Here is a 24,880-nt window from a genome sequence, read left to right on the forward strand (position 1 = left end):
GAAATCTCAAGATGAAAGGAGGAGCCACGCATCTAGCTGTAGCAATGGAGAGAAGGGATGGGTTTGCTTAACTGCAGAACTAGTTAGAAAACACAAACAGGGCTGAAAGGATACATGGATTGGAAAGCAAACACTGAGAGAAGGGGTTGGGACCCAACACCTGGCGATGAGGGTGAGGCAGGGGAAGCTTGTGCAGATGAATGACAGCAATCTGGTTCTAACAGCAGGGCCTGTTTCTGTACTTGTAAAATGAGGAAAGCTGACAGCGTTGTACAAAAGCTGGTTTCTATCAATGTCCCAGATAAAAAGCAATTACCAAGAGGAGGGAAGGGCAGAATGCGAAAACAAACAACACAAAAACACAGCCCCTTTTGTGTAATTTCTTGGCATTCGTTAATTTGATGGCACTTGATACACATTTGCTTTGTAAGAGAACAGTTTGTAGCATGCTGTAGGAGCACGAGGAAACTTCTTGTAGAGTATTTTGCAGCAAGGCACTGAATTCTTGGGTTCTGCAGTCGCTGAATGTTAACATACTATTGAATGACTTGGCAGTACGATTTTGATTTGAGTCAGGCATGAATACACTCTGTATTTCTTTTCCATTAGCAAGAGTATGTAATAATGTTTATGTTGGCTTTTCGCTGGGTGTGGGAGGACAGGCACCTAATTAACAATTTCCTGGGGCAAAGTAACCCCTCCAAATCTTGGTTTGTAATGGTCAGGCCCTTTCTGTTGGCTGGTTGAAGCATTTTTGATTCAGTAATAGGTATCCAAAAACTTAATCGACCATCTGCTGGAGTCATTGTTTTCTTGTGCCAGCCTTCTCTTTTCCTCTTTAGCAGTGGTGAGTGTCTTGGACAGCTTGATAATTGTTGGCAAGTGTAATGTTCCTTGTGATGGGCTATAATCCCTGCGCAGGCTTCACATGTTCGGTACCTGTAACGCCGATACTGGAAAAGGCAACGCTGTAAGCAGGATAGGTTTTGGCCAACAGTCACTGTGAAGCGTTTAAACTTTTCCTTATGTTACATACAGGTACTGGATAGTCACGTGGGGCACTAAGTGACTTGGATAACATGCACAAATCAAATAGCTGTCAGCTTCAAAACGCGTGTTGTACAATATGAACAGAGAATCACCAATCCTAAGAGTTGTTATTAACTATTCTTGAATTCCTGATATGTAATATCAAAGCTAAGTCAAGTTTTCAGTGGAGTAATATAGCAAGAAGTATTCAAAATCATCACCTACTAATAAGGTATCACTGTGGTGTGGGATTACAGCCACATCAGGCTTTCACTTTAGAAACCTGCCCCCTTGGCAGATGATATTGCAAAGCATTTGCCCTCTCCTATGTCCCAGCACTGCTTTTTTGAAATATATCATTAGACTGAAGTGCCTTCAAAGCACATTGCTGTTATTTTCAGCGTAGAACATAAAAAGGAGCATCAGAGAGGTAGATGATCCACTCTTTTATGTTGCTTTTTTATTTCATCCTTCATTTTTCTAACCTCTCTTTAGCTCCAAGAAAGCCAGAGATTCCTCAACAGTTGAAAATACATAAAGAAATGCTAGGTTTCTCTTCTACTGTCTCGTATATCAAAAATCTTCCACTCTTTAATCATTTATAATTTGATTCATTGGTTTTGTTTAGGATATGAATGTCTGAAGCTCTGGCCATATGATTTATTAATAAGCCATACTGCATGGAAACGTAAAAATCCCTCTACTAGAACACTAATCCCACGTTCGTTTACTTAAGGGTTTGTCATTCTCTGAAAAAGTCTGGGAATCCAGATTACCTGAACAGTTTAAATGCTCTTGGTTTAGATCTTCATGCTTAATAGTCTTAACATCTGAACTCTGTCAAAACAAGCTGAGAAAACTAGTTAACAGCTCCCTGTAAATGAGACTGGCTACTGTAAACCTAGAACAGCTCCAGCCCAATACTTCCATGTAAATGTGCATGCATGAGACGTGAGTCAGCCTCCTCTCTCGATTGCTTTCAATCAGTATTAAAGGCAAAGTGAGACAGAGGAGTCGTTACTTCAAACATTTATCGATCACAGCTGCCGTTCATAGGTTTTCAGATGAAAGCAGCTCCCCAAGATGCGCCTGAAACCTTGCGATATCCCAGTACACATGTAATATTGACTGAAGAATTCAAAATATTGGTTTGGTCTGGAGTGAATCGAAGTAGAAATTTCTCCTCTGAGGAACCATCCTTCCCTCACTGAGTGTTTCCTGCTGTCACTGGTGCTTTTTGTTAAGTAGGAAGTGTTGGATAAAAAATGTTTCATGTATTCAGTGTGAACTGCTTATGTTTTAAGTACAGAAACCTTCGATGTATATTGGAGAGTGTTTTTTTCTAAATACTTGTTTTTCTTTATAGCAACCAGCTTTAGCTAAACCCTGAAAGTGCTGATTTTTGCAAGTGCCCGTTAAATGTATTAATTTATGTCCTATAAATCTATTTATCTAACAACTTGAATATTGAAGTATATAACTTGATTTAAAATATCTGTTCTGTTCAAGGGTTTCTGAAATCCTCTTTCTGTGAACAGGAAAAAAAAATGGTATTATAGACAGCGTCTGGGTCTTGAAATAATCCTCTGATTTCTCTTTGATTTCTACGGTAACTGCAAACGGTAGCTGCTGCCTTTTTAACGAAAAACGCCCACAGGCTGTGACTCTTCAAGACCACTCTCTTTAGCGAGGAATTCATACACTAATGGCCAGATTGGATTTGCAGCTTATGGCTAAATTTTCAGGAATGCTTAGCTGACAAAGATTTGAACTTTTCTTTCTCTGTTCCTCCCAGGCACAGAACTCTTTTTAAAATATGAAATGCGACCTCTGAAATATAAATATGTCCATATATTTAAAAATAGGCTTGAATTACCTCATAGGGATGTGGTCCATGCACATTGTGTAATTGGGACAGCCCTGTCTTTCTCTTTCTGTGCTTCTCTCCAGGGAAGGCAAATAATCAAGACTTTGCTTAAAGTGGCAACAGTATAATCCCCAAGGGTGGGAAGCTCATTCTTTATCAACAGGATGTCTGGAGTGATAAGTAGCTGTTTTAATAAAATACATGCAGTGTTTCTTTGTCCTGCCAAATCATTATCATTTGCTGTTTGGTATGGTGAATTTAAATGCACTGTGCCCTGAAATGTACGGCATAGGATGAAGTAACGGGATGGGAGGGGGGCGAATTGATTTAGTGCTGTGTAAACAATGAAAGCCTATGAAGTTCTGGTTATGAATTTTAGTTTTAAGTGATTTTTACGTCACAGTGGGAGCTTTCCTTTGGGCTAATCAGCAAGGCTGACAGATGATATGTCAGTGAAACGGGAAACGTGAACTCTTCTGCACAGCCCAGGTTAGCGTGAAACATATCATACACCACATCACATCTGATATGCGTTCCTTGTGTTAGATGCATTGCTGTTGCTAATTCCCCTACGGAGGTTTGTGTAATACGTTATCACTACAGGTTGGAACCACGCACTAATTTAAGCTGGCACAAGCCAGTGCTCCCTAGCAGGTGTGCAGTTGCAGAGGGCTCATTTGTACTTCCATTAGATAACATGCAAATACAGATTTCCTAAGGCTTCTGTTTTTAGTTTACTAAATGAAACTTTTATTCAGGGTATGTGCTGTCAGATACTAGGCTCATTCTGTTGCAGTACGCTTACGGCTTTATCCATTTTACTGAAGCTACTCGTGCTGGGAATAAAGCATGTCAACGTACCTTGGTGAACTGGGGTTTCCTTGAAAAGCAAGACGTGTCCAAGGCTTTATAGAGTAACCTTTTCAACTCTTCCCGATCTTTTCCTGCTTTGCTCTATTCAGTTCTCAAATCCAAATGTGGTTGGCCAACTCCTTCAGGAAGAACCCGTTTCTGCACAAGTTTCTGATAAATATAATTTCTGATAAATATACACACTTAAATGCTAAAAATAACTTTGATTGCTTTACAAGGCGTACATCTGTTGTTTTTGCAGAATTCTGTTCATCTTCATTGTGATCATTTAGGAGTATGGGAAACAAGAGTTGAATTGGAAAAGCAGGCTGCATTGATCAGGAATGCTGCTTTCTGAAAGGTGCTGCCAACTTCCAACTGTTTGCCTTAAGTTAGGTTTTCTCATTCTTTCCCACTGGAAAAACTGCACTTGTGACAGAAGTGTTCTTGAAACACCTCTGACAAGGGAAGCATGTTGGCCATAATTATACTGGAGTGGTGTTTGCTACAGATCGAAGCTGTAGCTGAGGCGTATTCAGAGGGCAGTGCAAGGAATATCACGCTCGGATTCATTTACTACTTTGAACAAAAACATCTGTCAGATGAGGGATGCTCATTGGCCATTCTAGGGTTAAATGCATTCTTCTTCATCTCCCCCCACTCCACCGCCACAGAAACAAGTTATCCAAGCAGTGGGGAATTTCTGCCATCATTAATTTTATTTATACTTTGGCTGTGTCACAAAGCTCACTAAGACTTTGGTGTTTTTTTAATCTTCTGACAAATACACTAGCAGAAGTCTCTAGTGTGGCCATCACTTCTGTTTTCAGAGGTTGTGCATTGGTCACTTCTTATCAGCGTTAAAATACTCATAATTTATTTCCACATCAGCTGGCTAGTATAAAACTTTGGCTCGAGCTTGCCTGAGGCATTTCTAACACCGCTGTTTGGGCTTTTAGGGGATTTCACTTTCTGGTGTTATAAATTATGCTGCACGGCTGTTTTACTGCAGTGTGAGACCTTGAGCAAGTAACGAGAGGGGGCTGGAAAGAGAAGCTCTGTGGAGGAAGAAGCAACCAGTGTTTTGGAGAATGACACTCAGGGCTGTTGCCATGCTCACTGGTGCTCACTCCTCCTGGTTCAACACAGTGGAAATGGAAGTATTGAAATGCATGTTCTTGGGTAGGGTGGTGCCTCTTCCAATCTGTAGCCCAGCCAAGACTCTCTGTGCTCACTGGGGGAAGTATGAGATCTCCTTGCAGCTAAAGTCAGGTAGGAGATGAGAAACAGCAGGATAATGTGGCACTGGAGCCTGCTGCCCTGGTAGGGCAGGACATCTCCATCCTTGGAGATCTTTGAGATTTGGCTAGACTAAGTCAAATGTGACCTGAGCTCATGGTAGCAGTGGTGATCCTGCTCTGAGGAGGGGAGTGGGCTGGATGACCTCCATAGGTCCCTTCCTACTGCGTTGCTGTGGTGCTTGGTGCTTGAAGACCTAGTGCATCAGTTTTTGTGATTACCCCTGTGTATTAATTGATTTTCTGGCACTTTTTGCTTTGCCTAGTTGACTTGCAGCATGTGAGTACTAGGTTTCAGTACTTCCAACTTATCATAGATGTGTGTTTTTTTTATGACCACTCTGACCTTTTACACTTTGAGCTGCATTTCTGTTTGTATGTTCACTGCATCCAAAGGCTGTACAGTCAGCAGGGATGTAGTCACCTGACAATAGGGGCAGGTTCCTGTTTCTCATTCTGTGCCACTGGATCCACATCTCAGAAATCTTTGCCCAGACTGCTGAAAGCAGGAAGATGATGTGGTGGCTTCCTGCACGTAGAGATAAGGGCTGTGTTCATGGGCCACACGCTCCTCAGAAGTGGAGTTGTAAGCGGAGGGAGTGCCGTGCATATGAGATCCATGCTGCACCCTGCCTCCCCCAGGCTGTGCTAAATCAACAGAAGCAGCATGTGCTGTCTGAAAACCAGCAGCGAGCTGCTTCTGCCTGGGCCTGGCTCAGCCATGATAAAGGTAAGGCGTTATGTCGAGGTGCTGTGAGCTGTTTTTTTTTTTTTTTTTTTTTTTTTTTTTTTTTTTTTTTGCACTTAATCCTAAGGCAATAAGGGGTCTGAAGGGAGGTGGCTGCACTGTCCTCACCTGCACTTCTCTGCTGTAGCTTTGCCAGTCGACGTTTTAAACAGTTTTGGAAGCTTCCATAAAGAGGCTTCTGTTCTTTGCCACTGGTGGAGAAATAAAAATATTTTTACAAGTTAGGGTAGCAGAGTGTTTTACAGCTCGCTGCCTAGCGGAGCAGGTAGGGTTATGTCTGGCAGCTAAAGACCTGCTATAGATTATTTTTACATTCTGTCACCATGTAGCATTGCTGGCTTCTCCTTGCTCCTGAGTGTTACTAAGAGGCTTGCTGGCCCTTTTAGCAGAATGTATTTTGTTGCTTGTTTTTAAAGAGGCTCAAAGGGAAATTTCTCCGCTGGGTTTACTGTTGCCAGATGAATGGAGCATTTTTCAATAAGGTATGTCATCTGCAAACATCCATAGGTTGGTTACGGAGAGCAATTTTTTTTCTTTTCTGAGAATATTGGAAAATCTGGCAGAAACAATAAACAAAGCCTCCCGTCTCGCTGCTCAGAGGGCCGTGGCAAATCGGCAGACTAATTTAACTTCTGTTAGAGATCGCTCGGTGCCTGTGCGTGATGTGGACGTCTGGGCTGAATCCAAGTGCTTTCTATTAGCCGGAGCTGGGCAGCCGGCGTCGAGGTGTTGGTTGCGCTCCCCTCACAGCTTCCTTGGGAAGCTAGGATCTGTATCGCGACGACAATCACAGAAGCTCAGCTTTCAGCAAAGTGTTATTTAGTCTGAAAGGCTAGATAAAGGTGACTTAAAATCTTGTAGAATCACCTTTGTCACGCAGAAAAGCGTAATAATGAGGTATGTATCCGATCACACTCATTTGAGGAACATCCTTGGAGCTTTAATAGAACATCAGCATGTGCTTCTGAGAACGTGCTAGAAGCACTCCCGTTGCTTTCGTTTGATCTACGGCCTTAAAACTATTGTTTGAATAGGGTTGCGTTTGGGGGTTGATTTCATCTGGGGCGGCACGATGGGGGCGTCATGGCCGCCCCCCCATCCCCACACACGGGGGGGGGGCGCGGAGTCGGGCGGTTGCCATGGCGGCGGGCGGTCACGTGCGGCGGTGACGCGGGCGGCGGGGCGGGTCCGTGCGGGCGGGCGGCAGGCGGGGGCCGCCAGCACCTTCCGCAGGCAGAGCCGCAGCGCGGGGCGGGGAGGAGGCGCGGAGCCGCGGGAGCGCCAATGCCCGGACCGACCCAAGCCCTGTCCCCAAATGGCGAGAACAACAACGACATCATCCAGGACAACGGCACCATCATCCCCTTCAGGAAGCACACGGTGCGGGGGGAGCGCTCCTACAGGTACGGAGCCGGGGGGGGGGGGGGGAGAACGGGCGGCGGCTGCGGCGGGGCTGCAGGAGGAGGAGGAGGAGGAAGGAGAAAGGGAGGGGGGCGTTGCGGAACGGGGCCGGGCTGCGGGCAAACCCCCCCCGGTACTGGGGAGAGGGGGGATGGCTGGCCTTGTGCGGGTGGGGAGGGGTTCGTGCGGCGGATGGGGGGCGTTTGGAAAGGGGGGGAGTTGGGAAAATCAGGGAAAAATGCAAGGGAAAAATCAAAAAAGGGGGAAAATAAAAAAAAAAAAAGAAACGGAAATATGAAAAAGGAAAATATGAAAAAGGAAAAAGGATAAAAAGGAAAAAAAATAAAATAAAAAAAATGAGAAAGAAAATAAAAATGAAAAAAAAAAAGAAAAAAAAAAGAAAAAGGAAAAAAATAATTAAATAATAATTTAAAAAAAAGGCAAAAGGCAGGAAGAAAGCGAGCAGCCCTGCCGGCCGGTAGCCCCGTCTCATCTGTGTCTGCCCGGCCGGCCCGGCTGTGCAGATGCCGCCTGGCTGACAGCGAGCGGTGCCCCCGCGGAGCAGCACGCCGCTGGGAGCCTCGCCCGGGAGCAGCAGGAAATGGAAGTGATGCTGCCTCCACGGATCTGCCTGGAGCGGCCGGCCGCCGGGTCACCACAAGGGCGGGTGGCTCAGCGCGGAGAAAAGCCCCGTGGCTTCCCCAGCCCCGAGGCGTAGCGGGGCTGCTGCTGGCCCCGCGGGCCGTCGATGACCCGAGCGGTGCCGTGGGTCGTGCGCCCAGGTGGGGCCGTGCACTGCTCCCCAGAGCACGCCGGGCGCTGCCGCAGGATCCCATCCATCCATCCCTCTCCTCAGAGCTGCTCCTGCCTCTGTTAGCAAAGCCCTGGCGCACGCGTTCAGCACAAAGGAGCGATGGCACGTTACTGGTTACTGTCGTGGTTTCTTTTTTTTTTTTTTTTTTTTTTTTTTGCTTTTGTAAGGACCTGCGTCTCCTTGCAGGAAAAATGGAGCCCTCGCTTCCCCTGTCTAAATCGCTGCTGAGCGCTGAAAGGCTCTGGTTTTGGGGAAGGCTGTGTTTCCACCGTGTAGCTAAGCAGAAATATGCAATTGATTTGAGATGAATTAACATGCCACAGCCACTAAAGATAGATGCATGAATCATAGATGCTACCGATGGCTATCTTTGCTGCTTTCTTTCAGAAGGGCTCCCTGGAAAACCTCTGAATAGGGTTCTCCATTATCCTTTTGCAACATGTAGTTTTCTGCAGCCATCTACGGGTCAGGTTTCTTGTCCTTCTGTCTGTCTTATACGCTGAGCCATGTCTAGGAAAGGCGTTTTGTGAGACTGCTGTGTTAAGCACATGATGACAGGAATAATTACATCAATTGCCCAATTTTCTAGAAACCGTGGAATTACTCTGCATCTGAATGAAAGGCTAGTTCTTCTAAGGGAAAGCCTGTTCTTTGAGACTTACTTGTAGGGCTTTGCATCCTTTTGTCCATCTGCAGGAATATAAAGGAATGCAGAACTGCTAATGCTGATGTAGCGTGCTATTTGGGGGAAGTAAATAATTTGATTAAAAGCATTAAAGAAGTAAACCTTTAATGCATTAAAAAAAAAATAAAACCTCCACAGGGAATTCCTGTTTAGGTTCTCTTTTCCTTGTGGAATCCTACCCTTACCTAGAGTCATGACACCCAAATCTGTCCATTCCCCCTTCCTGCAGTGAGAACGATGTTTACTTAATATGGTGCTTAGGGCTACAGATGAACAGTTATGTATCAGTCATAACACAAAGGAAGCCTTCAAGAAAATATGTGAAAACTGCAATGAAACTTCTCCTTGATACTGGAAAATAATATTGTTAACTTCCATGAAAATCTTTAACAGCTAGGCTAGTTTGGGCCTTGCTAAGTCCGAGGTGAAGCAGGAGATCACTAAATATAAGAGATAAATAGATTCAGACCCACATTACTTGGCTGCTGCCATGCTGGACGGTTGGTGCCACGCTGGCTTTGGAGCAGGCACGGTGAGCAGCCCGTACAACTTCGCCGCGTGACACATCAAGTTGCTATGCCTCTGATTGTTGGGCTGGTTTGTTCCATCTGTATCTAGAAATATGGAATAAATGTGACATTAAGCACAGCCTGGAGCATGACATCAGATCAGCAGTTGCCCGGATCTACGAGTACTTTGCTCGCAATGCGCCCTAGCCTACTGCAGCTTTGCTCTTCAGCTGAGCTGCACCTAGCATCTGCACAGGGGTTCAGGAGTCACCTGAGAGCATTTGCTTCTCTCTCCTGTAAATATGTCCTCATTTTTACTTCTTCTGACCTACTCTAGTCCATAAGTACTTTAAAAGAAATTTAGTGTTGTTGATCATAACAGATTTATTTACCTGTTTAGATGTCCTCGAACCTAAAAGGAAACCTTTATTGTTTTCAAATACCTAGCAGGCTACTGCCAGAGGCTTGCTATGTCACTCCTGAAGCAGACTTAAAAGAAGGTAGATTTTATACCATTTTACAGCTTAGGAGGCTGACATGAAAGGAAATGCTCTGTTATCCACCACGTTGAGGACGCAGTGGGGAATTGAACCTGTACCACATGAGCTCCAGCCATGTGCTCTGTAGGCAAAGCCACAAATAGTTTTCACAAGTCTTCCAAAGGACATATTATATCTTGCAGACTGGGACATACAGGCCCAAGGTGTTAAGTTTCTCCTCCAGCCTCACTGAGCTGGTAAATGGAAACCAGGCACTTTGGCATAAAATTGAGTCACAGGGAGATGTTACCTTCTGTGGTAAATAACTGGGCCAAATCAGCATTTCTCTAGTAAAACTTTGTTTCTATTCCAGAGGAAGGATTTGCATGTGTCAGTTCTGTGTGCTCCAGATCAGGAGTCTAACTTTACAATTTGGTTGGAACCGAGGTGTCATTTAGTTAGCCCAAATCTATTTTGGCCCATTTCTGAGAACAGCGTTACATTTAATTATAGTTCTTCTTGTATGTTCAAAGAAGACAAACATTTCAATGAGAAAACAGATCAACCTCTGGGTGGAGAATTTGTTTTAATCAGGGTATGTCTGCAGTACTTTTTTTGCCACGGACTAGGCATTTTGTATGGTTGATCAGCTCACCATATTTTTCAAAGCTAGCTGTACAGACTTGGAATATTTCAGGTTTTTAATGGCATGCCTAGCCTAAAGCTCTCCCTTTTAAAAGGGACAACCTGTTGTACCCTCTAACTGCTGTTTTATCTATGTGCTGCTAGAAAATTGGTTTGATCTCATCCTTCATACACCAGCTATATTTACGTTTGTAGCCAGAGCTTTCAAGAAAGGCAGGGAGAAGGCTGTTTTCCTGGTTATTTGAGCTAAAAGAAGCTAAAACGGGGGGAAAAAAGTTCCTGTCAGTATGTATGTTTCTAATGGTATCCCTTAAATATTTGGCTTTCCCACGTGCCGTGTCTTTTTGGAAATCGTTTCTTAAGCGGCCGATGTGTGACTGTGCCGTGCATGATAATGAAAGTTGGGCGGAAGCGGTGACTTCCTCACCCAGCAGTGAACTAAGCCGTGGCGTGCTGCAGCGTGTCTGTCTGGCTGTCCTTCGGTGCAGGACGAGCCACTAACTCCTGCTGGAAGTCAAGATTTATGTCACATCGAAAGCTGGTCTGGTTTCTGCCTTCCCAGCTCCTGGTGGATATCGGGAGGCAGGTTGTTGTGGTACTGGTCTGTGCTCTTGTACAGTTCTTACTAAGCCTATTCTGCCCATGGGGCTGCCCCCAAAGCTGGGTCCTCTTGGATACAGTAAGCAGACGATTCCTCTGAATTAAAAAAAAAGCTATTTGTGTTGATAACATCAATAGCTTAAGGCCCGAGCTTTTCTTGCTGGGAAAGGTGGAAAAGGTACTGAGTAAATGCAGCATGTTGTCTTCTTGTTTGTCATACCAATGAGCAGGACTGTCTTCATCCTCTGAAAATGTAAATGCTACTAAAGCAAACGCTTGTAAATATGTTAGTAACTTCAAACGTTTTTGTCAGAGGTGTTTGCTCTTGGCCTGACTGCTGCTGTTGCAGGTCATGAGAGCTTTGCCTTAGATTGCAGTGGAAGCAGGAGAAAGACAATCGTAAATGCTTGTAAGAAGTCCCACCCTGTGAATGTGGCCTGAGCTTTTCCTGAAGTGGTGTTTGTGATAGCCCCTTGGCTTTGGAGCACCTGGAAAGCAGCAGGATGGTTGTTGGCTGCCTGGGAGAAGACCCTGTGCAGCCAGGGTAAGAGGGACCAGGCAGAAAGTGCTCTGGTTACCCGCCAGCTTAGGTACCTTCTGGTTTCTCTTCTTTCACTGTCATAGAGCTGGCTTCCTGTCCCTGCTGCAGCTGCTCTTCTTTAATCTTGTTTTGTGATTAGGGAGGGCTCTGTCCAGGCAGAACCCTTTTGGTGAGTGCCTGCAGCTGGACAGGTCCAGCTCTCAGAACACACGGGGTGAAACTGCTTCATGGTAGCTGGGAATCGCCTGTGGAGATGTAGCAGAAGCCACGAGGATGACTCTGCTCAGAACTGCATCCATCAGTGGTTTGAAGCCTAGACATTGTGCCTGCATTATTGGGCTACCTCTTTTGACCTGGGTTTAGACTCAAAGGAAAAAATTTCACGGTATCTGGTGGATGAGGTTATTGTTTGCTAAAATTGGGGCTGAGAGGCAGCTTTATGGAGGGGGTGGGGAAGGAAAGCAAACAGACAGCACTTCACAGACAGCCCAGTCTGTGTCAGGAAGTGAGACTAGCTCTCAGACGGCGCCATCTTCTCCGCTTGCCCAGGCCCCCTCACCGAAGAGGTCCGAGAGCAGCCGAGCTGCGCCCGGGCGCTGTGGGTTTGAGACATCCTGGAGGTGGGAGGCTGGCCTCTGGTGGTGTTGCGCGTGGGGGATGTTGTTTGTGTGCTCTGGGGTGTTTTTTTTTAACTACCTTTTAGAGTTGCATAGCAACAGCAATGTGTTTCTAGCATGCTAACAAAAACAGGAGCAAATTTAAGATAGGAGAGAACCGAGCTTGACGCTGTCATTTTTGGAAGCAGACATTTTGGCTTCTGCCTGGTTTCCTCAGTCGAGCCTCCTGCGGAAACAGGCACTAGAAATGCTGCATTGTGAAGGAAAGGTGATTTGGAAGCAGGGCTGTGGACCAGGAGAGCCTGATTAAACCTATTTCTTTGAGTATCTCCTTTGCTACATGAATGAATCCTGCAAGGGAGATGCAACCACCTCGCTGCAGGGTGGGCTACAGGAGTAGTCTCCGGTGTGGAATACCTGGAGTAACCACCTGAGATAGAAAGACTTGTCTGGGGAGGCAGTTAAGAAGAAAAATGCAAGTGTAGAAGGTCTACATTTCAAGCCCTGGCATTTGAATGAGTGACTTTTTAAAAATATCTTCAGAGGTTTTGGTTCTGGGGCTTGTGGGTGGGGGGAGGTCAGTTAATTTGACAGTCCTTTCTCCTTCCTCATGCCCAAAGATAATTATAGCAGAGGCTGGGTAAGGAAGAAGATCTAGCAAGTGCCAGCTTTTCATTTGGAGATGCAACTTTTCAGCCTTTGTTTGATAATTGAAAACGAGTGGCCTCGCCACATCTGTTCTCAATCACGCAAACCACTGCACGGGATGGCATGAAGGCCGTAGCGTGGAGTAGCGGCGGTGACAGCAGTAAGTCACGGCGCACTGGGACAGCATGTGAGAGCTTTTGGGTCCTGCCCTCTCTCTGAATCCTGATCTCTGGTTAGCTTGCTTCCAGTATCGGTACCGCAGAAAGTAAATGGAAAACATCCGTGTTCCTTCCAGGGATGGTGTTAGCGTAACGCTGAATAGCTGCTCGAGTCTTGCCGTGCTCACATCCCCGCTGCCTGACTCACCAATAAAGCATCTCCATCATATTGTTTCATTATAATTAGATGGGAGGGGAAGGGGAATATCAGCTATAAAAGTTTACTGGAAGTGCTTTTAACTCTTCAGGTTTTTTAAAGCAATGGTGTTTTTATTTTCAACGCAATTCTGTTGTCTTCGTGCCTAATGCATGTAAATCAAAATGAAAATCTGCCTGTCCTTTTTTTGACAAAAACATCTCTGAATTTCTGATGGTATGCTAAATTATTAAATATTTGATAGAGAAGGCTCCGTGTACTGAAAGCACTCCCATTAAATGGCTTGGTTTATCTGCGTTGAAATGATTTCTTGTTTTGCGTAGAGCCCTATGCTTATTGAATTGTGCTTTTGTATTAAGTCTGGTGTGTTTTTTTTCTGTGCTGTCCAAACAGGAAATGTAAACATGAAACAGTAAGTAGGGACTTAAGGATGTAGCTTCCGTAGGAAATCCTACAACTGTGCCAAATTGCGCTGCGTGGAGAGGAATATGCCATGCAGATCTTGGTCTTGATATTCTGGCCTCGCATATGGCTGTCTTGTGTCACTTATTCGTGTTGACTGCAGGATGGAGGGGACTGAAATTCAGGTGAGGTGATGATGGAAGATGGAGCCTATGGGTGGAGGGGCAAGGCCAGCAACACTGGAGTGAGCTCCTCTGAATCGAAACCAAAACCTAAGAGTGGTCTGAAACAATATTTAAACAAGCTATGCAAACTGAGGGCTTCTCAGTGTGAGATTTGTTTGGGATTTCTCCTGTGTGCAAAATGAGGACCCTTATTCTCCAGCATGGCAGATTACAAAGGAATAGCTTATTTTGCTGCAATAACGTGAAGCTGATGGTGTGTGTTCCTGTTTTTCCACGTGGTTTTGTGTATTGTGTCAGAGGTTTAGTTTTCAATATTATGTTTCTTGGAGCCATGTGGTAGCCAGAGAGATCATCTGGGGACTTCATATTTATCTTTTAGGGGTAACTTGAGTGAATAGCCTCTCTACAACAGGGTTCCTTGGTACCGCACAAATTTTCTGCCCAAACAGCTGCAATTATTCAGAGATGCACTTGAATGCAAATTCTTGCTTGTCACTCTGGAATGCGGTGTTGATTCTCAGAAGGGCTCGTTGGCAATATGCATTAAACAATTTGGGGGGGATGAAACTTCATTTTAGGCAAATTTTGCGTGGTCATTATGCTTCGCTTCTTAAGGTTAGTCTCTGTAGAGCTAGTCCACTAATACTGTGAATAGGAAGCACTGAAATATCTGAGGTAGAATATGCATTTGCTTTACTTACAGATTCAGTGTTATACAAATCATAGCTTATGGAAATAACTATAGAATCTGAGAGTAATCGTATGGAAGTGGGGTACATCACACAGTGATAAGAAAGTCCCATGGGAGCTTTCATATACAGAAAGACTATCGTGTGCAACAGTGCTGAGAACATGGAGGCAGTGAAATGGTAATTGGTTGAATAAAGGAGATAAATTTTCCTAAAAGGACAGCATTCGCGTGTAAATAGCCGCCCTGTTGAAAACCTGTTTATGCAGAATGGGGTTAATTATATTTTACTGGATTATTATTTGGGGTCTTTATCGCTCCTTGCCTGTGTCGTTAATGTTTCAAAGATATACAAGATACAGATTCTGAGGTGCACAGGAAGAGGATGAGAGGCAAGGGCAGTCAGCAGCTGCAGCAGTGGACATTTCTTAAGATATCAGGAGACAAGTTTTCAGTGTGGATGGTTTAACACTGGAAGACAGTGCCCAGAGAGGTGTTGGGGTGCCTGTCCTTGAAGAGACTTAGCACTTGGCTAGATGGGGACATCGGCAGCCCTCTCTTGTTGGCTCTGCTGTGACCAGGAGGTTGGAGTGGATGATCTCCGTAGCTCCCTGCCTAAATCACTTTGCAGTCCTATTCTGCAACTTGAACAGGCATAAACAGCCCTTCAGTTCAAAATGCAGCACACAAAAGGAAGTGATGAAATCAGGGGCTCTAACAGTGAAAAAAAATCCTAAGAGGACAAATTTAGTACTACCGCCAAGGTAAAACCATCCTATGACCAAAGGTTTCAAATGGGGAAGAAAAATGTATGCATGCAACCTCAGATCAACTGCTTCTTAGCTTATTTCTTGCCAAAGCTGTATTTCTGCTGCTGCTGCAGTGCATTAATTACTTTGTGTTGCCTTCTGTAAGTCACTGGGAGCTACTTCTGCGATTCAGTACCCGGGGATGACCAAAAGTTCATTGACACACAGTGGAGCAGAAGGATAGTTCTGCTGTGGCATAAAACTAATTATGTACATTGCAATTAAGGATTATGTTTTGAACTTAAGAGCTGATAAATTGCTCCCTCTGTTTTTAATGACTTGTATATTTTTCATGCAGAAAATATTAACGTTATTGATAAGTTTAATCTGCGGGGAGCGCTTGGCTGTAGGCACAGCTCCCGAGCTGTATCAGATGTGTGCTTAGTTTGACTTGTGTTTACAGGGAGGGCTGCAGAACTGTCCTGTCTCATCACCTATGCCAACACGGAGAGGGCTGAAGAATCTAAATATTCACATTGCGGTACAGGTTGTTAACTTAACTGCAGTTATATGTAGTTGAAGGTAATTCAAGTAATAAATGGTTTTTGTCTTGTTTACTGTGGGAGTTGAACTTGCTAATGTCACCGTTTGCCAGCTGGAAGCAATATACTTTAGGAGTTGACCTCGAGATATTCCATGAAAGGAGGCCAAATCCTATTAAACAGGACATCTATGCTTCTCTTAGCTTAAGGTACAAGGGTTTGCTGGAGCTCACAGATAAAGATTGCTGTAACTGCCAGTTATTCTGTTCTTACCATTCCAGCTGCATCAAAGCAGTAAGCACCATCTAAAGAAGATTGGGGAAAACAAAACTTTGGGAATTTCCCACTTCAGATCAGCGGGAGATTTTTAAAATTGAGAACCAAAAGAAAACACTGTCTTTACAGACCTTCAAAGAACAACGTGGCTGAAAAAATGTGTTTGGGGGGAGCTTTACTTTGTACTGGAAACTTCAACGCTTGCATTGGTAGTGCAACAAAGGTAAAGTAAGTTTGTGGTTACTGGCATGCAGCAAGAGCAATACATTAAAATTACATAAATCACAGATGGGTGAGCTAATGTGTTCGTAAAGGGCAATTTACTCCACGAAGGATTACCGAATTCTAGTTCTAGTTGCTCTAAAATTAATTTAGCAGTTAAGCATTAGCAGTTAAGTTCGGTCCTATCTTAGGTAGGCCTTACTAGGATTAATTTTTAAGTACAAGTCATTTGCTAGTAATATTTTGAGTACCAGAGTAATTTCAGAGCATCTCCATGGCTGTTACAGTATTAAGTCATGAAAATGAGGGAAGAGGTCAAGTCAAGTTGGTGTCCAAAATAAAAATTAAGTGCCGTGGCTGAAATGCTAACACTGGAAATCTTTATAATATTAATAACGCTCTGTGGGGAGTTTGTGTGAGCCAAAGCCAGGGGTCTTTATTTGGGCCTAATTCAACAAACTCAGATATTTTTTTTTTTTTTGGTTATTTTTAGTCTTGCTTTCTTCTGTGGCGGAGGGAGAAGAGGGAGAGGCTGGACGCAGAGCTCGGTAAAAGGCAGTCTAACATGCAAGCCTGCCCATGGGGTGCCCTGCACAGCCAGCAGAAAGCCTGTGCTTGTCCCCTGAGCCCCAAAAGGCAGCCGAGCTGCAGTAGCAGTGGCAGCCCTGGGCGACCATGCCGGGCCTTCATGTTTTATGTGACAAAAATACAGAGCCGTGTTTTAGAGAGTGATGCAGGGGCGAAAGCAGCCAGCATGGCTGCATGTTGCTTCATCTGTTGTCACATGCTTGTTTACAACTGCGGGGTGAAGGTAGCTTAAAATAAACGTTGTCCTGTAGCCCAGCTCGGTGTCGTCACCTTTCTGCTGTGGTGTCTCAGGCAGGAGCTAGAGCTGGAGCTGGCCGCCTGCCTGGCTCTGTCCCGTGGGCTCTGCCCTGGCACCCTTCCCTGTGTGTCCTGGGATGCTTGCATGGGCAGCAGCTGTGTCGCTGCTCCTTCCCCAGGTGCAATGCCGTGCACCTTCACAGTGCCTGCTTGGGAGGCTCCGTGCAAAGGGCACCGTCCCCGTGTGTAACGTGCGTGTGTCGGGGTTAGAAGAAATGGGGCGTGAAAACAGTGCACGTCTGCATTTGGTTTTCGTGCAGGAGAGAAAAAGCTGAAGCATGGCAAGGTCCTTGTCCAGTGAGCGGTATTGCAGAGGGGGAGAGCAGAAAAGACATGTTGTAGTCCATCTCCTGAGCCACCACAGCACCCATCCCATGAGATATCACCCGGTCCTCCCCGCGCCTCGCAAGCAGGCTGCGTTAAGCGTCCTGCTAGCAAGCTGCGGCTGCCTGCAAGCATCAAGCCGCTGCGTTCCCCGTTTAATCCCCTCTTCCCAGCCCCGTGCTGCTGCATCACAGCCACACATGGGACCCTGGGGGCTGCTGTCCCCCCATGAGGAGGGCTGCGGGGTGTTACAAAACCCCCTTCGCCGTGACGCTGTGCTCGGAGCGCATTGACGTGTTGCTCCAGCCCTTCGCCTCCCAAAGTATCTGCATCGGGGGGGCGGGGGCAGCAAAGCTCCCGATAGGTCAACACTAAATTAATTTGGTGACTTCATCTCACTAGCTAGTTGCATCCCGTCCCTGCTGAAGCTCCCAGGCCTGCCCACGCTGTTTTCGGGACTTAGAAGGCAGAAACGTCACGAGGCGGCAGCGGGGGGGAGGCAGCGGGTGCTGCAGTGGGGCTGCTGCTACCGGGCTTCTCCGAATTCATGCCTCAGGTGCCTGGCAAGCTGGGTGCCTGTGAAATATTGTCAGGAGTATTGCTTTTCCTTAATCGTGCTGTGTGATTATTTTTATCCCTTCCTTGTCAGGGGCACGTGTTTCACTGGTGTGTCTGCTTGGGCTGTCCCCATCGTTGTGCCCCGCAGCTCAGGTGCTGTGGGCAGTGGGTTTAAGGACAAGCTCTCCTCAGCTGCTGTCTCTGTTTCCCAGTAAATCAGCATTTGCTCAAGCACTTGGGATCTACCATCTGAAACTGTAACTGCCCACCTGCCATCCAGGGGGAGCAAAAAGGTGGAAGGTTCATCTGTTATGCCTTCAGAGGCGTCTGCAAATCCTTTCTCCATCACAGTGAGCATCTTCAGCACTGCTGTTACCTTTATGTCATGTGTTACACCTCTTGGAAATCCTTTAGCTATGTTGTGATCAGCAGTGTATACTTAGTAATCTGTTATTTTCTGTAGGAGATAAAAATACAAGGAGAATTAAAACTCCCACGTTTGTCTTGGTGAATTGAGACTTTGTTTCACAGAAGGTTAAATGTTTGTTTCCTCATCAGCTTTTCCAAGGTTTTCTAGTAACAAAATGATCGTATATCTTCTGCTGCGTACTATAATGTAGGTGTTCCTAATTGGCTTGGGCTTATTATATAACACAAGTCTGAGAATGATTTTTCTCTGAATCAGTTTTCTTTCCCCACAATCCCAACGCCTATTGTGAAAGACAAGACTAGCTACCAGTGCCTATTGTGAAAACTGTACAGGTTGAATGTCTGCCTTCGGGGCATCAGAGGAGCAATTCAAGCTTAAGATCTCAGAGTTGAAAGCCTTGCGGGGGAGGGTAATAAATGTAAGAAAAAGAAGTCTTTTTTTTTTTTTAACATTGCCGCCTTGCCATGCTTGTGTTCCTCCCATTCAGCCCACTTCAAAGGTTTTTGTGGTTCGTCATTAATAAAACGTCGCCTTAATTTGTAGCAGCATGATTTCGTACTGGAATTCGTGCGTCCTCTCATCCCCACGATAACAAGTGCCTGCTCAGGTGCAGCACTGAGCTTGTTCAGAAAATGTTTATTCTGGTTAGGGCTCGTTTACACATCAAAATTGATAGGGAGCCTACTAGGATGTGCAAATACTTCCATCCAAAGTTAAGATATCTTGTAACTAATTGCTAATATTACATTGTACTTCTGGATGCCAAGGCAAATCCTGAGTGGGGGCAGGGGGGAGAGTTTTAGTATCTATGTTGAGACACATTGCATATTACACTGCCATACAGCTTCAGTGGCAGCAGGAGGAGTGAAAGGATGAAGGTAGTCTGAGGGGGGAAAAAAAAAACACATTGTTTATGCTATGAAAATATGATTCGCGGATCAAAAATAATAATAAAAATATTTCAAGTGAGTCCATGAATGTAGCTTGTCCTCCTCAGGTGCCCTAAAATATTCCAAGCACTATAGTTATTTTCTTGAAACTCGTAACTGCTTTTTGTTTGACTATCCTAATTTCCTAACTGTTTAGTGAATAAACTTAAAGCTATTTTGCAAAAAGTAAGCAGTAGGCAGAGTAATGCATTGCCAGTTATTGGGTCATCTCAGAGGTTTTGGCTCAAATCTTGTATATTGTTTGAATACTTTTGATTGTGTTTTTCAGATTTGGGGGAACTGAATGTCTGGAAAAGAACCAATGTTTTTCTGCCTCCCAGATAGTATGGGTTTGGGTTTTCTTTTTACATTTTCTAAGGCCATATGTACCACAAAACACAATTACCACCGGTCTTCATGAGACTTTTTCAGATTTGGGTCTAAACCAGTTCTTGAGACCCATCATAACATTTACGTAGGTCAGAAGATCCCAGCATTGGCAGACAGCAGCCAACTTAAAAGAACAAAATGTTAAAAATAATAATAATGATGATGCACAGATCCAATCAGAGTAGGTCTCTTTGTACTCTAACCTCACTTGCATTTAAACAGGGATTTAAACAGGGAACTGCAATGAGAACAATGCAAAATATGCTCTGTTTACTGTGTCAAATGGTAATACTGCAAGGTTCAAGCAATTGAAACGTGCATGGGTTGCTTCAGTCTTGTCTAGACTCTGTGTCATGCTTCATAAATCTTTTCAGGTCTTCAAATACAATCCATGTTGTGAAGCTAAAATGGCATTCAGAAGTGAATGAAATCCATGGATTATAAAATATATTTAACATGTCAGGTCTCTCTACTAACATGGGAACAGAGCACAAGGGATTTGACATTCAGTATTTTGCAGGCTGTGAATTTCCCCCAATCTTACATCCAGAGGATTATTTTCCCTTTCTTCTGTGGCAGTACTTCATTGTGATAATTCTTTACCTGTTTGAGTTTCCATCTAGACAGAGCCTTTGTATTGATTGCTACCAACAGCAGCTCAGTTACTGCTCTGATTTGAGGGAGCTGGTCATGGCCATTGGATTTGCTGCAGGAGTACAGCCTAAGTCAAAAGGGAGAGTAAGAACTGGTAAAATGGTGTTGGTAAAATTGAGCTGTGCCTTTGTTTTTCTGTCCTCGAGACTCCTTACAGTAAAGACAACCTTGAGCATAATTGCCTGCTGATGATTATGGCTGAGGTTTTAGGCAGTGAATATTAAAGGTGTGCGCAAGGCCCAGCTGCAAATCAGCTGCCATTTCAGGATTATATTAAAGGATGAATTTTCCTTCTGCAGGGATGTGGTTACTGAGGCTCGCAGGCTTCTTCCTTCAGGGAACCTTGTTTTGCAGCAGTTTCACCTCAAAAGCCTTTCCAACAGAAGCTCGGGCAGTCTTTTAGCCACATCCTTGCCTTTCTGTTGTATCTTCCCCTTCAGCAGGTTTTGTTGCGAGAGCTTTTGTTCTGCTCAGAGTATCTATCCATCCCGGTGCTATCAGGTGCCAGCTTCCAGAGGGCTCCTCTTCGAGCTGTCACGCTGGCTTGCCATTGTCTTCAAGAACTTCTCATCTACCCGTACCTTGCCTAATCACACAAAGCAGGAAAGCCTGGTGGGCTCGGGGGTGGTCAGTATTTACTCTGGAGATGGTCCCTGCTGTAGTCCTTCCAGTCTCGCCATTCTTACTGGTCTGGTGTAAGACAGCTCCTGCTGTCAGTAACTGGTAGTTCCTCCCCTCTGACAAGCCAAGGAAATGTGCCTCTTGCAAAACAGTCCTTAAGCACAGCTGGATAACACCTTGTAACAGCTGCAGTTATCTGTAGCTGGATGCCGGCTGCTGCATGTAGTGCCTTAAAAATGAATGCTCTTTAGGGTGTAATGGTTGCCATTGCACAAGCTGAGCCTGTGCCCTTCTGATTCAGGAAACTACTTAAGCGTATACATGATTTTCAGCACCTAACTACTCCTGTGAGCTCAGGTTTATGGTGCTTAGGTGTGCAAGCGTAAAAGTGTTTTTCGGAAATGGCCTGGAGTATGCAAAGACTCTCTTATGGCTTGTCCATATTTGCTGTGGATTTTAATTTCAGTTTCTTATAGGTTAAAAAAAAAAAGGAGAATCCTCTGTGGTTATGCAGCACTGTAACAGCTAGAGGATTTTAACCTCTACCCGTGTGCTCTGAAGCAGGGGATGCGATGAGCTAGCCCCAACCTGCTGTTGGTTACTGCAGGATTGCCAGGCATCTACATGCAAGGTGGAAGCTTAAAGGTTTCAGTGAGGTAGATGCAGTTTTAAGGCTTGTGTAAGCCTCATCACAGCCTTATGCTTGAGAGCCTTCAGTGTAAACAAGGGAAAGCCTAACAGCCAAAAACATAAATAATGTATTCGGAAGAAGCAGCGTTTTAGGACGTACAAACAACTTGTTCGCTACTTGGCTGTCCGCAGGGCTGTGGGTCTCCACCTGCTCAGCTGTCCTCGTGCGTCACGTTACAGATGTTTGTCACTGCTCCCAGGCTCGAGCACTTTTGAACATAGCTCAGCACACAGGGCACTGAGTCACCAAGGAAAAGCCTGGCCCCAGCTGTGGATTTCAAGCACTGGGATTTTTGTCTATCGCCGTGTATGGCAGCTCTTCTGCCTATGTCTTTCTGTTTTTTTCCTTTTTTTTTTTTTCCAAGGTCTGTCTGCGTGGCAAACAGGATACGTGTGTATCTGAGCACCGAATGAGAGCATGTGTTCTGTAGAGGAAACCTTTCCTAGCGGTGTTTATTTCAGTCGTGGCTGGAGAAGGGTAGGGGGACGTGGTGGCCTCTTGCAACAGATGCAGCCATGGGGCATTCAGACATATGTTAACAGGTTGCTGTGAATAAATGGCAATGGCATGTTACCGACTTGTTAAACAGAAATTCTGATTCATTTTGCTTAACTTTGTTTAAACTTGTATTGATACCCACTCGTGCATACCTGTGTATACAGATGTAAAGCTGTCATCTCTAACAAATAGCCTAAACTTTTATTTGACCCACAGATCATAATAATTCCTTTCACTTGTGAGCACAGCATAAGTAATGTTACAGATACCGTTCCAAGAAACATTTTAAAACTTGTTTGTTCATTTACTCACCGGTTCCTGAAGTGCAGCCCTCCATCCCGTGTGGCAGGGAGCTTGTTTGCCTTCCTGTCACTTGCAGCAAGATAGGCATTTCTCTCCACAGCTGCTTTTGGAAGAGTATGATGAGGGAATTTCTGCTTCCTTGCTTCCTTCCTGCATGTGGATTTTTTGATCTGTTTCACAGGATAGCCTTGCTGCTTTCACCACCCGCAGCCCATGCTTGTTCTGACTTCAGCCTGGCCAAAAGAGGCCAATTAAAATTTGGGTGCGGTAATTACAAATTCAGCAAAGCTTTATTTTAAATGCTATCACCTAAGTATCCTCGGCTTCTTCAGAGTACTTGGATTGTTCCATATTGAACTGTTGGTTTAATATCAAACTCACTATTCTGAATCCTAAGTGAATGTTAAATTCACTACTGAGTTGTTACTTGAACTGATTTTATAAACAATATTTAATGTGTCGGTTTAGTAGTGAGTGTTAGTATCTTTGCTAGTTTCTTACCTATACAAAGAGGCTGAAAATAATAAAATGAAAAACACGCTGAAAATGATGTTTTAACCTTCAGATGGCATTAGTAGCGAAGGTGCTGTTCGCCTGGTCTGTCCGTCTTCCATCCCGATGTTGAAGCTAGGCTTTCACGATGAGCCACGATGATGTAGCTTGAGGAATAAAAGGGCACTCCCTGTTCCTAAAACTTTGTTCCTAGCTCTCAGTTCAGTCCAAGCACTTAATGTGTGCCAAGAAAACAGCCTTTGCTGACTGTCACAGTGAGGTCAGTGCTGTGTTGTGGTGTCCAGGAGCCCGCGGGAAGGCTGAGGGTAGTCTGGTTTCTTCCATACTTCAGAACAGAAGTGGGTCGAGGGGCAGCCTGGTTCTGAGCGAATTCCTGGCACTGCTGGCTGTGTCACACCCTGACTATCAGAGCATGAATTTTTGGAGCCTGCTATCTCTTACTGGCCTGTTTCCCACTCTCCACCCCCTTTCCAGGACAAATTATAGAGGATTTGGATCTCTTTGACAGTAAATGTGGACAATTTGAACAACCTTCTGTACCTGTAAAAATTTATTTCATAGGAAGTTACCTATATTAGGAATTTCATCATCTTGTTCTTTAATGCTGTATGTAATTATACACTTAAATGTTACAGAGTCAAATTTTATGCTGCTGTTTTCTTGTGGTTTGTGGTTTTTTTTTTTTTTTGTATGCTTCTTGAGGTGGCTCCAGCATACTTAAAAATACATGGAGTTAACCTCTTGGTGTTGTCTGCAAAATTATTTATCAAGCTTCAAACAGTGGTATCTTTGCAAAATCTCAGAAATAATCCGTGCAACCCTCTGATCCCACAAAGGAGGTCCTGTTCTCTTTCACTGAGAAAGAAGGTTGAGGTCTGCAGCGGGACTGGCACCAGAGCCAGCCGGTTAAGTGTGAGCTACAGGATGTCACTAGAGGCACACCTGTAGAGTCCTCAGCAAACCATTTATTTTCAAGAATAATACTGCGAGTTTGTTGACTGTGATCATTTCTGAGACATGTCATACGTGGCTTGTTATTAGCAAACTCCCTGGGATTAGTCTTGGGAACATTATTTCCTATATGAATGTTCTTGGCTCAGCTCTTTGAAAGTATCAACGAGATAAATGTGAATGCGCACATCTTTTCTCTGAGCTATGTCTTGCAATGGAAAGATATGGCTGGTGTAAAATGATAGGAAATAAAATTCAGTAAGATGCACTTGGGGACTGATGATAAATGCTGCAATGAATTATAACTTCTTGCAGAAAAGGACCTTAATTAACAGGAGAGATGTATTTAAGATGAAGATGTTTGAAATGATGCGACTATGCAGATACTCAGCAAAGGGCCCTTTTCCAAGGTCTTGAAATGTTGTCTGAACACTGTGGAATTCTGCTCAGCTGTGCTGGAGAATCACTGCTGGCATGACCAGCAAATGAAGACCTGACTTTGCAAGAGACTTGAAAAATTGATTTGTTTAATCTAACCTACCTGGGCATCAGGAGAGGCTCTGATTGCAGTCTGTAACATGTTATGAAATCAGCTCTGGGGACAAAAAAGCCATTAGAGCTGGAGGATAATGCTGGCAGAAGAACAAATGGGTTTAAGCTGACAGGAAATAATCGTAACGATTTAGAGAAATCGGGCTCTGAAACAGCTTTCCAAACATACAGCTGGGGTTGCAAAGCTGAGTTACTTTCAGGATGGAGGTTGGGAAGGTTTTAAAACAGATTCACTCTATGGTGTTAACTCTGTGACTGTTAGGTGCTGAATTAATCATCCAAAAGGTCCTATCCCAGTAAGAAATAGGTATTTGAGCAAGTAGAACATTTTCTAAAAGTTATCTGAAAATTAAATACAGATTTGGGAAATTGAATCATCGTGCAGTAGCAAAAACTAAGGCAGAGGTGT

The 24,880-nt window shown here is 44.5% G+C and overlaps 1 protein-coding gene and 1 long non-coding RNA gene across 7 annotated transcripts in view; one reads left to right on the plus strand and one right to left on the minus strand.

The window, feature by feature from the left end:
• The window catches only part of MAPRE2 (microtubule associated protein RP/EB family member 2), an 88,934-nt gene that overhangs the window by 25,049 nt on the left and 39,005 nt on the right, over nucleotides 1-24,880 (plus strand). The window contains exon 1 of one of the 6 annotated variants that reach the window (XM_035319127.1): nucleotides 6,982-7,197. The exons of 3 other annotated variants lie outside the window; for them this stretch is intronic. In XM_035319127.1, the coding sequence (XP_035175018.1) occupies nucleotides 7,079-7,197 (119 nt within the window). In that variant the 5' untranslated portion in view covers nucleotides 6,982-7,078. Of the gene's footprint in view, nucleotides 1-6,981; nucleotides 7,198-24,880 lie in introns of those variants that run through there. 2 more of the 6 variants (XM_035319129.1, XM_035319131.1) reach the window with 2 other exon arrangements.
• Nucleotides 1,845-9,760, minus strand: LOC118162735. The gene is made up of 3 exons (XR_004748594.1): nucleotides 9,616-9,760; nucleotides 1,924-1,930; nucleotides 1,845-1,866 (listed from the first exon to the last, which is right to left on the minus strand). It is a non-coding gene; the product is annotated as an uncharacterized LOC118162735 (long non-coding RNA).

This window comes from Oxyura jamaicensis, chromosome 2 (genome assembly GCF_011077185.1).
Source record: "Oxyura jamaicensis isolate SHBP4307 breed ruddy duck chromosome 2, BPBGC_Ojam_1.0, whole genome shotgun sequence".
Taxonomy (NCBI): domain Eukaryota; kingdom Metazoa; phylum Chordata; class Aves; order Anseriformes; family Anatidae; genus Oxyura; species Oxyura jamaicensis.